Source organism: Chironomus tepperi, unplaced genomic scaffold, assembly GCF_022539635.2.
Source record: "Chironomus tepperi strain 1889 unplaced genomic scaffold, CSIRO-AGI_Ctep_v1 contig_219, whole genome shotgun sequence".
Taxonomy (NCBI): Eukaryota; Metazoa; Arthropoda; class Insecta; order Diptera; family Chironomidae; genus Chironomus; species Chironomus tepperi.
Genome location: NW_027226341.1, coordinates 660,774 through 677,164, shown reverse-complemented (window position 1 = coordinate 677,164; position 16,391 = coordinate 660,774). Strand labels below are relative to the sequence as shown.

Genomic DNA, 16,391 nt, shown 5'->3' with positions numbered 1-16,391 from the left:
CAATAATTTACCGCTTGAAAAGTAAACATTTAAATATTGTTGTCTACCTTTTTTATGGAAGCAGTCTTTATCTGTTTTAATGAACTATAGTGACATATATTTAAGTTCTTAAAAGTTTCCAAAAATATGCAGTTTTCATTATTTTAATGAAAACAACCATTTGAGGTCAAAGATTTTTTGAGGTGTCTGAGATTTTATAACAATTTAAAAAATGATTTATTTTTTTTATTGGAGAATTTTTGACAAAGGAATGGGAGAAGACATCCAAAGTTCCACGTAACTTAATAAATAAACAATTCCGTTGTGAAATTTGATAAAAGTTTGCAACATTTTTTAAAGAATTAAGTTTGATGAAACATATTAAGGACTAAAATATTTCAACAACAACAAATATGAAGTTAGAAACAGTATCAAAATAACTTGACAAATTATCACAATAAATTACCACAAATTTCTAAAGGAAGAAAAAACGAAAGAAATACTATAAGCGGACGAAAACTTGTTGCGCATTTATTTATGAGATTTGCCCCGATATACATATTACCTTACCAACACAACTAGTCAACATCATCATTATGAGGGAAAAATTATATCTATAATTTATACAACCTCGATTTCATAAATTTAATATTTTGTTGTATAATATTTTTAAAACTTTTCAAATAATGTTATGCAGAAAATAAAATGAAAAATTGTGTGTCTGAAATGTCACATCTTTTTATTTCTATAAAGACTTATAGAATTATGTTGATATATCTTATGAGCTTATAATTTACTTCAGCTCCCATAAAATTATAAACGCAATGTTTTATCAATCTTTCAAATTAAGTGATGAAATATTAAAATTAAATTAGAAAATGAAAAATACCAAATTGGCATAAATTTCTTAAAAAGTTAATACGGGATGTGTACATTTGTAAAAGCTAATACAACATGAGACAAGTTTCGAGGAAGCTAATTTACAGTTTAAATCGTCCACTAAAAATGAACGATGGAATTTTCGAAATTTCTGTTGTTAAAATCGAATCTACTTAATAACTTCCTAAACTGATATAATTGTTAGCAAGAAGTGATTTATTTTATTTTGGTATTTCAAAATATTGTCTTCATGTCATTAATTATTCACTCATTTACTTTCCTCATTACACTAATAAAATGTTCAAGTCATTCAACAGAATACTGGAAATCTTGCTCTCATTTCTCTTGAATATACTTAGTTTGAAAATTTTTATCCTAAAATATCATGTAATTTTCATACACATGATATGTTATCTCACTTATGTGTCTTGCTAAATGAGTCAAAAAAGTCTTGTTAATTCCACTACACTAGGGACCTTTTTATTCGCATCATTAAATTTATTTCTCTACTTCACATGTTAAGTTTTCCTCATTTTCATTCGTACATGTTTATATCCGTCTCTAGAATTTGTGAAATTAAAAGAACTAAAACTTAGTTATCATAATTAATGTAAGTCAAGAATGCTGAAGAATGTATTCAAATGCGTGTATACTCATGTGATTGTATTGTACATTTTATGAGAAAAGACTGGAATATATTCAATTCACGCTTTTCAACAAAATGATGATTGTTCTCTCTAGTGGTGGCGCTGTTAAGTGTACTTCACTTCAACAATGACGATCTCATCATGCCACTTGGGTCAAATTATGCCCAGAGTAAGAAGTTAGTAAAATTATAGACACACTATATGTTCAGAATATACACACACATTTCTCATGTATACACAGTTTAGGAATGGTAAAAAGCAGCAAAAATTATAATAATTAGAATTAGTGCGTGTCCTCATAACATAACAAGATAAGGAATCTTTCTCTCATTTATTTTAGTCGCCCTTCATCTCCTCCTCACATTCATTTCTCATTCTCTCTCACTCTCTCATTCTCTGTTTCCTCATAATATGTAGGAAGTTATTGTAGCCCTTCGAAATACCCAACTTCATAATAACGTATTATTAATGATATCAGAAATTCCCAAAACATCATATACCGTGATGGTGAGAAAGAAATAACAGTGCAAAGAGAAAGAAAACATAAAAGAGAGATTATACAGCATGAAGTCACATACAAGAATAAATTAAGCTAGCATTGCCTTTTCCCCATTTGCCTTACAAAGCTTTAGTTTATTTAAGACAAATTCTTATGTTTCAGTTTTAGCAAAATGAGGAAAAAAATGACATTTGCCTATTTGTTTATGAATTGTATTTCTTTTCTTATCGTACATAAAAATTAGGTATGACGGTTGTCGCGAATTATGAATTCAAGTCGCAACACTGCTATTTATGTGACAGAAAAAGAAAATAAATTTATTATTGTAATTTCAGATCATTCCCTCATTCGACTATCTAGGATGTAAGAAATAAATTATAACAAACACGGCTTCTTATTCTCTTCTGTAGTCTTTAATCTATGCAATGAAACATACCTTTCATACATACATATATTCCACAAGTTATGACGGAGTAAATTAATAAATGTGTGAAGAAATATTTTAGATGAATTGTCATTGTCAAATTGAAATAGATGACAGTTTATATAGCATTGTATGTTAATGGACAAATGATAGTCACTCATATTCACTTCTTCCTTTTCATAATTTCATGATGTTGTGCTGGAAAATTTGAAAACATTAGTCGGAATGAGATAGAAAAATAATATATGCTTTAGTGACTTGTGTAGCTTTTCATATTTTATTTCATAACAGATTGTTACATCTCACACTCTTCGTCTGCTGCTGATGTACGGAGCAACATTTTTTCTTATTTTGTAACACATGATGTCGCATGAAAAATTATACATTTATGACAGTCTAAGAATTTGAAAAATAAAAGTAATGCAATGGTATTAAGGAAGTATTATTAAAATAATTCTGTGTGTAACTCCTCTAAACCTATATTGACAAATAATATTTTATTATCACTTTAAAGTTTTTTCAATCGTTTAAAATGTCCTAATTTTTTTATTATAAATAATAATTTTACTATAAAAATATGGATAAAAAATTACATTATATTGTAATTAAAATTATGTTGCCGTTCATACATAGATTTTTTCCTCGTAACTGAAACATAAAAGCTGCGTTTCGAGTCAATATTAAACCAAATTTATCAACAGCACAACCCCAGATACCATAAAACTCTTGAGTAGCTTAAAATAATAAATATGTAATGCACACATGAGGTATGTAATGTTTAAAGCATGAACTCTCAAGTAAACAATAAAAATGTTATATAAAAATTTTCTGTTGTTTTAAGCCATCACATTACGGTGTGTAATCCATTTTTCAGTCTTTTTGATTAATAATTTTGTTTCAAATGAAAAATTTACATACTACAATGTATATTTAAACTTATCTGTTTTTACTCGCATGACTAAAAAAATAAATAAAATATCAGAGAAAAAGGCTTTATATGAAAGCAATTTGGCATGGTATTCTTTTTTTGGCTTTTTATATAATTAAATCGATTTCAGTGTAACACCTATTCATTAAAATTTAGTCAACATTTGACAGCTAATAAAATCCTTAAAATACAAGTCAAAGATTAGATTTTCACCGAACGAAAGACAGTTCAACATGTTTTAATACTATTTTGAATGCTGTTAAAACTTCCACCAATCTATAAGACCATTGAATTATTATTTTGTATTATGTTTTATATATTTGTAACGATATCTGGAAATTTAAATGAATCGGTTCACTTTAACGGTAATTATTATTTAAAATTGAATTCGCCTTATTTGAAAGCATTACATTTTGGCTTGAAAATATCATAATATCATAATCTTTCTAATTTAAATCGTCGCAGAATAAGGACGCATACAAATATTCGTAATTCTTTTTTATTCAATTACCAGATAATTAGTTTAAATTGCAATAGAATAATTTTCTTTTCCAGCGACATTTTGAACTTTAACTTTATTTTTTCATCATACATATTTGACCATTTTTTTTTTCAAGTTTGAAGTTGCTACAAAAAAAATTTGTTTCATTAAAAGAAATTCCTTAATGATGAAATTCAATTAGATTGAGTTAATAATTTATAATTAAGAGTACGTATGTAATAATAAATACAGGATACAGTAAAGTTTTAATCCCAGGTATAACAAGTGTTTTAAAATTACTATACTATTATCAATTGACCATCAAAAAAGTTGAAAACTTTTCTTTCCTCTCTTATTGTTGTTTAATGCTGAATATACAAGAGAATGGGAATAGAAAAAATGATAGGGAAAAGTTCTCGTACTTTAAATGTACGTGATTCATAAACATTTTAATACTTAATACTGTTTAATACAAATTTCTATACTTACGATAAAATGACATTTTATGAGCGTAGCTTTACATAAAAGTGTAGAAGAACTTTATCGAACTGAAATAGATTTTATCGATAGCAATCATGGGTAGGTGGTAGGAAAGAGAGAAACATAAAACTGCGAACATAGAAAAGTTAAAGTTTTTTGCCATATCTAACAGCGCTTTTTCTCTACATCATGCGAAGAAAGTCAGAAAAGTTGCGGCCTTGCCATGACATCTTTTCGACATAAGTTTTGCTAACAAAACCGTAAGGCGAGTCACAACCTTTAGATCCACAAAGTGCTAAAATATTGTTATATTGAAAAACTTTTACATGTGAAACAGCACAGAAAATATTTAAGAAAAGTTCAACATATCTAAATTATTTATTTCCTTTTATGTAGACACTAGAATAAAATCCCTCAAAGCATGATGGATAGATATTAATTTAACGTTAACATACTTGGATTAGAATCGATTACGGATTGGAGATTTTAAAAACTTTTATTTAAATATGTATGTAAAAACAAATCTCAAGAGTTTCACAATTGTCATTCACAAATGACAAAAGACTTAAATTATATTAATAATGATTGAAACAAATTTAACAATTTTTTTGAATTTTTTAAATATCTAATTCATTTAAAAAGTAGGTACATCTAATATTAAGCATTAAATATTATTAAAAAGTTTAACATTTTTTTTTTCTTTGTAATTCTTAACTAAAGAAGCTGAAACTTTAGACACTTTTTATTGCTTACATAAAATAATTTAGAGTTTTTCACAAGTTTTCCTAATCTGAAGTTTTCACTGTAAAATCAAATTTCAAGTTCATTTGTTTTAAATATGCAAATAGTAAATATGAGATAAAGTTTAAATAGCTACAATCTAAGAGTACGTATAAAAGTTTTAAAAATTAAAAAATATATTTTTGCATTTTTCTTGTTAAATTGATATATTAAAATTTCGTAAATTAATTATTTTTTATATTAAATTCAGTGAATTTTATGTTTTTATTTAAATTTTTTTCATCTTAACTAAACGAAAAGTTTTGTAAGATGTCAAATGATTCTCAATCATTTCTATTAATTTGTTGCGATGTGTCTTCATAATGAAAAAACACATACAAATTTATGACATGATATGCAAGATGAGCAGTCATGCTTTAAAAATGTGATAGAATACATTTTTAGCGCATTTAAAAAATAATATGCTTAATTATACACTTTGTTCGTTCGATCATTCGTTTACTAAGAAAAACTTTAAATTAGATATTGTAAATAAGTCAGGTCTTTTCATTAGATCAGCTTTGTCGAATTATTAGCCTTTATAGTTATAAATCCCATAATAATTGCTTCATACAGTAATTAATGATTTTTTTTATTTCATTAAAACAACTTTTGGCTGAAAATTGTAGTTCCAAATATCAATTAAATACGAATTTTTGGTAATAAATCTTCACAAAATTGCCTGTTAATTGTAATCTGAAGATGTTATTGCAAACGTATTGCTTTAGTACAAAATCCTAAAAAGGAATATTGTAAAATATACAATTTGCGTCAAAAAGCGCTTAAATCACTTGAAAAACTTGACGACTTTTGTAAAAAAATATTCGCTCTAACATTCTTTTCTTATGTATATGGTATATCCAGTGCGGAAAACGAGATGTCTATGTTGCTCAGTCCTAAAAAACATATATTCATGCAAACATTTATGTTTCAAAATTGCAACGTGAGAATGGCATCGAAAAAAGGCTTGATGAAAATTTATATTAGTGAAAAATGACCTAAATATTCATCTCTACGGGAAGTTCATCACTCATGGTGTCATATTCGATATGTTGTTATGCTATATACAACATATTGCTTCCAAACACATAACTTCTTACTCCTGAATGAATATGAAATTAAACATTTTTCTTTTTCTATTCTCGCAGTGCGTGTTTTTTTTTATTTTCATATTTTTTTTTTATTTCATTTTGCATCGACACCGAGCAGAAAAACTTGTTTTTGGCTTCGTAGTGACATTTGCATAACAAGGCATGCAGATATAACAGACGTCAGACATTTGTAGAGCATAAAGAAAAAATTGAAAAATTAATTTTTAAAAACTTTTGATTAGAATAAAATTTGAGAGCTTTGACAATTCTAGGGTGTGAAGACGAGTCATTTGAAATTATGATTATTTTATATCAACTTTTATTTTCCTACATAATAAACTTTTTTCTCGCTTTTCAATAATAAAATTCATAAAGGCGACAGTATACAACAAAAAAATATGATTTTATTTTCATGATAGATGATTTTAGCTTCAAATTTTGAAATAAATAAATGAATAGCAGGGTTTCAAATTCATACTGAAACTGCATTTTATTTTCATATTTTATTCAATCTTTAAATAATATTTTTCATTTACATACTTACAATAAAATTATCAATTCATATTTTTCTTTTCTAACAAGTTTAGAAAATTGGTGACTATTTTTCTAAAGCTAATTTTGATTAACTCATTTCTTGTAAAATTGATTGAGTGAATGATACATTTTTTTTACAAGTATGACAAATGATATAACAACTTTCATAATTCATTTAGGAAGTAACATTAAAATATAGAACAGAAAAGAAAATGTACGTTAGAATTTTTGTTGATAGATGTCTTGAATATAAGCAATTTTGATCAAATTCTAATATTTTTATGCGAATCGACAGGAAATAATTGATAAATTTCATTCGACAAAAACATTTATTGTACAGATGTTGAATTGAACATCACCATTATTTTGAAAAATCATTTTTTCCTGCCATGTTTCAACTTTTATGATGGATTAATATATTGATCAAGCTTCGGCAAATGGAAAATTTGAATTGAAATAAGTAATTTTTGAATTTAAATTTGTTTGAAAAGTTGTTAATTTTAGTTAATTCGTAAAACTTAAAAATAAAAAAAATTTAACAGTTATAATCAAGTGCACCAAACTATGGTATTGATTTTTTCCATTCCTTTTTGAAAAAAAAATGTTATACTTTATATTTAGATTTAATATGTAAATGGAACTAGTAATAACTTGATCATGCTTCATAGATTTATTCACACCGTTGTTAATATTCGTTTAGTTTGATACTTATTTGATTTAAGACAGCAAAAATCTAGACCAAAGGTTGTCAAACTTATTAGCCAGACGACAAAAAATTTGAATAATGATGACTTTTAAAAATCTTAAATTTTGATGTATAGTGTAATAAATAAAATTATTTCAAGACGGTTAGAATATATAGGAACCTATTAAATGTTTGAAAGGAAAATAACAACATTATAAAGAATCGAGAGGCAAGTTTTAGTAAAGTGAAGTCAAACATTGGTTATTATTTGTATTTTATGCATAATTGATTACTATCACGCGATTGCTAATAATCTAAAAATTTATATATTGAAACGCAGAAATGTACCTACATAAAAAAAATTCAAATAAAACTATCAATTGGTTAAAGTAATCATATTAAAAGTACTGAATAATATCGTTCTGATCAAATAAAACTGAGAGAATAACGAAACTTACATGAATATCATTAAAATTACATTGTGATTTTATACATTCAATTCTCTTTACTATAAGATCTCTCATGAGAAACTCAGATGTCCAAAATAAATTGCAAATATAAGTTACTTCCTCCCGTTTTGATATAACTTGTAAAAATTTTATGTGTGTGCTTCCGAAAAATGCAAAACTTACTCAATAATACATGACTACCCTCCGGGAAATGAAGCAGAACTACTACTAGTATATATACAGACCAATTTCACCCTTAGTAGCAAAAAGAAAAAATGTAAGTTTGATAACACTTAATGAATAAGGCGCATTCTGGATGTTTTATTCCCGTAATTTACTAAATGTAAATAGCAAACAAACAGGCAAAAATAAAGTTTTTTTCGGTACCGCAATGGTATTTCTGTACCATGAAAGTATGTTATATTACTGCTTTTAATTCAGTTATATTTAATGCATCAGAACTAACAGTTTAATGACAAAATGAATAGTGTTGCTTTAAACATATCACAAAAATTTATGCTAAGAAGAATTGAGAGAAAGAACTATTTTATAAAAAAAAAAGTTTCTTATATCTCCATTCAATGTTTTCTTGAGCTCCTCACACTGAAAAGGAAATCTTTTATGTGGAAAGTTTTTTTTCCAGAACTGAATGGTTTTTTTATTATTCGTTTCTCGGATAATAGCACGGAAAACATTTTTCCTTCTACTTTGAGAACAATAAGCTTCTACTCGCTTCTATTCATAAATTACCCCATTGAGGCGAAAGTCAACTTCAACTGACCATGAAATTGTAGTTTAATTTTTTATTTCATTTTCATGTAGACATTTGATTGCTCTATTATTATTATTATGATAGTCCATGATGGAATTTTTGTAGTTTTCCCTTCATTCCTCTATAGTTCAACATCGTACAATGAAAATCAATATTTATATTGTTAAGCTTCATCAAGGGAAAATTGTTGACGTTTTCATAAATAAGTTAATGTTGTGCAGTAATGCATATAAAAAGAACTTCTTCCATTTTAAATCTTATATTTATCAATTTTTTTATTAATATATTATTTATTAATAGTAAGAAATTTTTAACGTTACATTTTCAATTATGATGTGAAAATTCCCATTTTTTTACTTTTTACATTTCGATTTTTATTTTTATTACAACATAAATAATAAATAACATGTATTCATATCCTTATTTGTTATTTTTAGTAATATACATTCATACATTAATCAAAATTAATTGCTGTAGATAATTTATAAAATAAAGGATATGATTAAAATTTTCAAACTCTTAAATCAGATGTTTGAATTTATTCGATTTAATTGTTTTAGACTCACAACGTGTTCCTAATCTATGGTAAACTTTAGACTAGTATAGAAATCCCTGATTTGAACTTTTTATTTTTAAATAATTATAATAATGTCAATCGCTTAACGAATTGTGTGCATTTTTAATAATATTTCTTACATAATTTACAAAAACGTCGCCAAAAATTTGAGGAAAAAAGTGTCAAAAAATTATCAAGTCAGAATGTTTGGTTTTATCTACTTTAAAGAGAAAAATGCTGAAGTTTAAGAGCATAAATTATGACTTCTGATCAGAATGGTTCAATAAAGATAAGTAACTTTTATCAACAGAAGAACAAAAAGTAAAAAAAAAAAATCTAGTATATCCATTTCCCTCTCATCGAAAATCGTTTGATATACCACAAAAACCAGTTACACATAAAGCTAAAAAAAATTAGGAGATGAAAAAGGCCGCAGTATGCCCGAAAGTATCATAAAAATTCCATGAGCATCATTCATCAATCTAAGGAGGGGAAACCGACGGGTAAACGGTAAACGGGTCAGAAAAAAGTTTTTGGTTTTGTGTGTTGTGATTTTTAGTTTTTTTTTTTTTATTTTTGTTTCCTTTTCTTTTTCCGTTTTCTCTTATTTCAATGTGCGACTTTGGACAATCTTTACGAGTGGGGATGAAACAGATGAGCCGTATAGCATATAAGAGAAAGCCAAACAGAAAATCAAATGAATCGTTATCGGTATACGGTTAACGAAGAGCTTTACGGCTCTTTTTCCTTACTTCCAGCGAATTCTAGCATTTGAATCTAAAACATTGGATAAAAAGAATTATGCATACAACGAAAGAAGAATGAAGCAAACGAAAAATTTATTTCAAAGCTAAAAGAGCAATGAATGTGCGGTTATTTGCCACGAGAGTAACAAAAAACCATTTTGAATATAAAAAAGAGTCTATTCGAGTTTGATTCGAGTACTTTTTATTGCACTTTTTATGCATATTTTGGTTGCGCTATTTTATTCACTTTTATGATCAAAAATTTTCAAACATTTGCTCCCCATTCAATTCATTCATTCATTCAACGCTTTACATGTAATGCGGCATACAGATGATAGTGGAAAAAAAAACTTTTAGTCAGCCAAACTATTTCCGTAAGCTCTTGAAATTTCAACATATATACATACATACAATGTTTGCCAATTTACTGGCTCTCTACAACATACATATCAAGAATAATTAATAGCAAAAGTTGGTCCTTTATTCTGAATTTGTATACATATTTTGAAGTGTAATGGTGAGGGGAAGGAAGATGTTTTAAAGGAGAGAGAAAAAAAACAATTTTTTATACATAAATGTCAATTCATTTTCCACACGTGATAAAAAAAAATAAGAGGAATAGAGTAAAAAACGACAGAAACAAGCAGCAATCAAGACTGGTTTTTGCCAATAAAAGACAAAGTTTTTATTCTACTTTTACTCAAAAACCTCTACTTTTTGCTTAATAAATTTTTAATGAACAATGAAACCATTCTGTTCAATTAATTTTAGAACAAAAAATTCATATCATCGCCGCGCAATCGTAGTTACTGTCTAATAAAATAAGGTAAAACAGTAAGTGGAGCTTTATAATCGCGTAACCATATGCCATCTGTATTACGATATATCTCTCTTGTATTTCCGTCAAGCCATTCACCAGCAGGTAAATATATATCACGGCTAGTCGCACCTACAAAAAATAACTTTTTTTGATAGTGTTTAAATTTTTATTGTCAATACTAACCTTGCTCAATTACTGGGGCAGCCAAAATTCCTTCACCTAATAAAAACTCGTCACTGATGCTCTGAGCAATTTTATCATTAGGTGCAATCCACCAAATTGGAGGATTCACAGGAGCTCCTATTTGAACAGCCTTTTCAAAACAACTCATAATATATGGAGTATACTCAGCATGCAAATCTACAAATTTTTTCGATAGCTCAACAATCTAATGATAAGACATATATGTATCAATAAAATTTAAAAATAAATTATTGATTTTTACTCACATCAACACTTGAAGTTAAATAGTCCCAAGGAACATAAGAAAATTGTAAACTGGGCATAAAAACATTAGCTTGAAGCCATCTTATGAAAATTTCTTCATCTGGTTTAATATTATTATAACCATTTCCTCCTATCATATCGGGCAAAACAAATGGATATCCAACCATATTCATCTGCATAGAATAATTGTTGATACTCACATAAATTTGTATTAATGAACTTAACAAGTCTTACCTGAAGCAGAGTTGTGATTAATGTTGGCAATCCATTATTTAGAGTCCATTCTGTATCTTTATCGATCATTCGTACAAATATTGGCAAATCTTGAGTGTTCTGTCCTGAACGAACTTCAACAAGTGAACCAAACTTTGACACTGTTCGAACGTAAGCACTAGTTATTTTCGATGGGTGTTCTTTAGCCGTTCCATTCAAAACAGGATCTGATGGTACCCAAGATGATTCACCAGCATCAAATTTGTAACTATCAATACCTGCACTAGTCTGCAAATTTCTTAACCTAGTATAGTACCAATTTGCAGCATCTGTTTTTGTAAAGTCTATATAAGCAGCTTGAGATTTTTCACTATTCCACCATTGTGTTTCAATATTACCACTATGATCAGCTACAAAATATTTCTTTTGTTGTGCCTCTTGATACCAATTTGTGCAGTCCTTATTAATAAACGGATGAACCCATAAGGTAACTCGAAAACCGTCTGCATGCAAATCATCAGTCAAATTCTTAATATTTGGAAATTTAGATTGCCTGAATTCAAGTGCTCCATAACATGTTTCATAATCATCATCCAGTTCAAATTGTCCGCTGAAACCATATTTAAGAATTTCACTAGCAAATTCTCTTACTGTTGCTTCGTCTACATTCGTCTTATAACGCGCCCACGTGCTCCATATCGGATCGCGTACCATTTCCAAAGCTGGATGACCAGAAGGCTTTCCCAAAAAAATTTCTACTGCTTTCATATGCACATCACGCGCATTTAATCCTATACCTATATGATACGTGAAATCAAATCTGGTATGATATATATCATATGGCAGTGCACGTTTTGCTTCCAAACACATAAAATCAGGATGTTGATTATTTTGATCGATAAAAAGCGGTGCATCAAGGTTAACGTAAAAAAATATTCCTTGTGAATTGAACCAATAACGTTCCGCAATTGCTTGATTGAACTCTTCCTTTGTGACATATGCATTGTGTTTATGAACTAATTTCTGAATTGGATAATATTGCCAACGTTGCTGATTTCCACCATACCAATGAACATCAGAGCCAGAAGCTAGATCTATGCAATCACTGACTGCTTTTCTATAGATGTTTTTATTCAATTAAAAAATTATGATGTATCCAGTATATATAAATTTATCATCAAGATTATTAGTATATAACTGAAGAATACTTACTGAATATTTCTTCTACTTATACTCAATTGTGAAAACTTATAGTCATCCACTTCAATTGAAAATTCTATTTCATCACCTCGACCATAAAGTACAAAACCACTAGGTGTTTTACGACTTTTTACATAACCACCAAGTCCAGTACCTAATACTACAGACTGCAAACGTTCGCCATCTAATTTTAATGAAATATATTGTATATTATTTATCATTCATTAGTTTTAATTCTTGACAAGTTGCAAAACACACCTCTATAAATAGAATATTCTAGCATATAATAATGATCAACCACCACAACTTTGTTTGTTGACCGAGCGAAATTTAAGGAAAATTGTACCGCACCATGACTGACTGTAAAACAGCACACTGTCAATATCACAATATTAAAAATTCTCCACATCTTACAATCACAAACTGATGTCAAATGCAGGCAATTACATGCAATTTATAGTTTCTGATAAATGGTTATCGGAAGTTCTCCCTCACTTTAATGTTTGTTTGCAATGCAAATAAAAAAATATAATTGTTTGTTTAAAACTTGAAATAAAAGCACATTATGAATATTGATATCTATTTTTTTTTTTTTGCAAGTTTAAAAGTAGATACTTATACGAGAGCAAACACAAGTGTACAAATGCTTAGCACCCAATAGCGAAATGCTATTCATTATCAATCTCAAATGAATGAATGTGTCTCAAGCATTATAAAATAACAACCACAAATGGACATTGAAATGAAATTATCTGTCACTTCATATTTTCAACATACTTTGCAATATAGAGAGATATACACATACATAGAAAAAAATTTCATCTAATTCGATTATTGACGTAACTTCATTCACTTTGAAATCTACCTATACTACATTCATTCAATTGGAAGACAAGGAAGATGTGAAAATAGAGAGAGAATGAGCAAGGGAAAAATTGTAGCTATAGTATCTATATAAATTCTTTATTCTGTATTTCTATCTCTCTATGTTGACATAAACTTTGTGAGCCATTTTCAAAAACAGAAAATCCCATTTATGTCTCTTTCAATTTAAATTGATTTGATTTGCTCTTTCACCATGAAATTTAATTTATTTTCATATGCTTTCAACCGCCATGCCACACTTTTAGAACCGCAACACATTAAATTTTCTGTTCAGGTAACCTAGTGCTGATTTAATGATGTCTCTTTCATGCTTTATATATAAAACGTTCGTTTCATTTCTTTCAACACATTTATTCTAGTTTGCTTTTTTCGTCTTTCTAGTGAGGAAATGTTTCCATATGACACATTGCTCGTATTCGATATGAATTCTTCATATGTACGGCTATGCTATTATTACAAATAAAATAATTTTCATAAAATATAACTTTATTGATACTAAACGATTTTTTCTAACGATATCAAATTTTATCCATCAACTTGATATTCTTCTTACATCATCATCTTCTTCTTTTCTGCTTTAGAACTGTTTTCAACAAACTGATTTTTAAGTTCCCAATGGTCTACGTTTAATCAACACCTTTTGATTGTAATTGAATAAATCATTCTACTATTTTAATGAATTACTAAAAAAAAATAACGAAAAGTTAAGAGGAATTTGTGAAATTAATGAGTAAGTCGTTGTTTTAATTATGAGTATGTGAACTTTGGTAAACACAAAAACACACAATTAAGATGTCTTTATATTATACGAAACTGAATCGAAAAAAAAGAAAATTTATTATGCAGAGTCTTTTTTTTTTATTCCATTTCCACTTTTCCATAAAGAATGGAACCAAAAATGCGAAAAATGATCTCCTTTGTAAAAAGGAAATCATTGTAAGGAGGAAAAGAATTGGAAAATTAATGTCTCCAAATTAATCTTCTCTTTCTTATTCATTCATTCACAATGGGAATCGTTGGGTGAAAATGAAATGAACATCAGTATTAGTATTAGCTGTAGCAACAGAAAGCCTAGCTCAAATCGCGAAATGTCAAGTGAATCGCTTTGATGGAGTAAGAAAAAGAAACCAAAAGAAAAAATGTTAAAACACTTGAGAGTTGATTCACAGTATAAAATGATGCTATTTTTCATGAAAGCTAGGGATAGGAGCTGTACTTCCCTTCAACTTACTAAAACATCTAATAAACATTATTCTTACTCCCTCCTGTAAAAATGACAACTAACGACTTTTGATTTAAGAAAATCCTTTTAGTTATAAAAATAATGACGAAAAACATACAGAAGCATACATGAGAAATCTGTTTATGGTTTGTATTCTTGTCTCAACGTATATAGATGTATATTTTTTTCTCCTATCTCTCTATTTAAGGATCTTACACATATTGTCATTGTCTTTCATTGAGTGAAAGAGTGCTAACATTAAGATAAATGCAATTTTTTCCAATCAATTTAATTTTGGATTTTTTTCTCGTTCCCTTTTTTATTTAACGTAACATAACCATATTGGGAATGAATTTGATAACAGGAAAAGGTTTTGTTATAATAAACCAATGAGAAAAGGCGTTCATGTAGGTATAATCAGAGTCTTTAAGCAAGTTTTAAAGCTTAGAAAAATCATATCAAAGAAATTATGAAGTATATTGAACTGCCATAATATTAGCAAAATAGATTTACAAGAAAACCACTATACATAAATGATGATCTTCTTCTACCTATTGCGGTTTGATTCCATTAGCTCCCATCTTTAGCTTTTACACCGAAAAACCACATTGTTTCTTCTGTCGCTTTCGTCATTTTCCTGGGGTGAATCAAATAAATATTTAATGACTTCAATTTTCTCTCCACACCGCTTCAACCACGATGCTCTCGTCATCTTTTTCATCTCCTTCTTCTTATTATACATTTTTTTCATTCTTTTCTGCTGTGATATTACTATTAAATAAGCAATTTACAATTTCCTTAATGACAGCAATACACATTTAAAATAAATGGAATTCTTTTATGTTCATGAACTTATGGCATCAATGCTATTATATTATTAACTTGTTCTGTCTATGGTATTCAATGTGTTAATTAACAGGCTCTACAATATTCAGTTATTGGCTTACTTTAAATGCAAAATATGGCTATTTTTTAAAAAGAAATATTCAGAACTCTGCTTCAATGTACTCATTTTTGTGTTCTAAGAAGTGCCATGTTAAATAATATGTCGTAACCTCTCAAATTCTTGCTTCCACATCATACAAATATGAAAGATATAAACAGCAAAAAAAAACTCTTTTGTGTTGGTAACAAAAACATCCCAAAGCTATTTTCCTAAAAATTACAAAAAGTTGCTCTTTTGATTTTCGCATTCTTAAGTCAAGCGCATCTTTTCTCAAGCCTGTTTGTAAACAAGTATTTTGTTGTTTTTTTATGCAAAGAGAAAATATCTTATGCTGATGATTTTCCTTCACATAAGTAAATAAATATTTTCCCCTGGTTGTCTAAATTAAGAACTTTTAATGCATGTTTACTTACATAACCTAAATGTCATTTAAGAACATTTCAAAAAGAAAAAGTTAATTGCTTTATTTTTATCAATAAATAAAAATATATTCTGCTATATTTTTTGTTGAATTTGCATCTTTCTTATTCCCTCTATCTGTGGCTTTATTCTTACTTCTTTTGTAATTCAAAATGAATTTTGAGGCGTTTATCAAAAATTTAAAAGTACATTATATGTGTCTCCATATATGTACGAATATTAAGTTTATTTCTATCAATAAAGCTTTTTAAATATTGCTTTGTACTTCCTTTTAATTCAAAATATATCGATAAAATGTAATCCGTTAC

The 16,391-nt window shown here is 27.9% G+C and overlaps 1 protein-coding gene across 1 annotated transcript; it reads right to left on the bottom strand.

Annotated features, from left to right (window-relative positions):
* Window positions 1-10,736: 10,736 nt before the first annotated feature.
* On the bottom strand, window positions 10,737-12,893 carry tobi (target of brain insulin). Its single transcript, XM_070640483.1, has 6 exons — window positions 12,869-12,893; window positions 12,623-12,794; window positions 11,432-12,527; window positions 11,200-11,370; window positions 10,934-11,138; window positions 10,737-10,879 (listed from the first exon to the last, which is right to left on the bottom strand). The coding sequence occupies exons 1-6, from the start codon at window positions 12,891-12,893 to the stop codon at window positions 10,737-10,739; spliced, it is 1,812 nt and encodes a 603-aa protein (XP_070496584.1).
* Window positions 12,894-16,391: the final 3,498 nt, after the last annotated feature.

Coding starts and splice junctions, on each gene's coding strand:
- tobi (XM_070640483.1), bottom strand. CDS start 12,893: ATGCTAGAATATTCTATTTATAGAG. Junction 12,528..12,622: donor ATAAGTAGAAGAAATATTCA/GTAAGTATTCTT, acceptor AAACATCTATAG/AAAAGCAGTCAGTGATTGCA. Junction 11,371..11,431: donor TAATCACAACTCTGCTTCAG/GTAAGACTTGTT, acceptor TATTCTATGCAG/ATGAATATGGTTGGATATCC.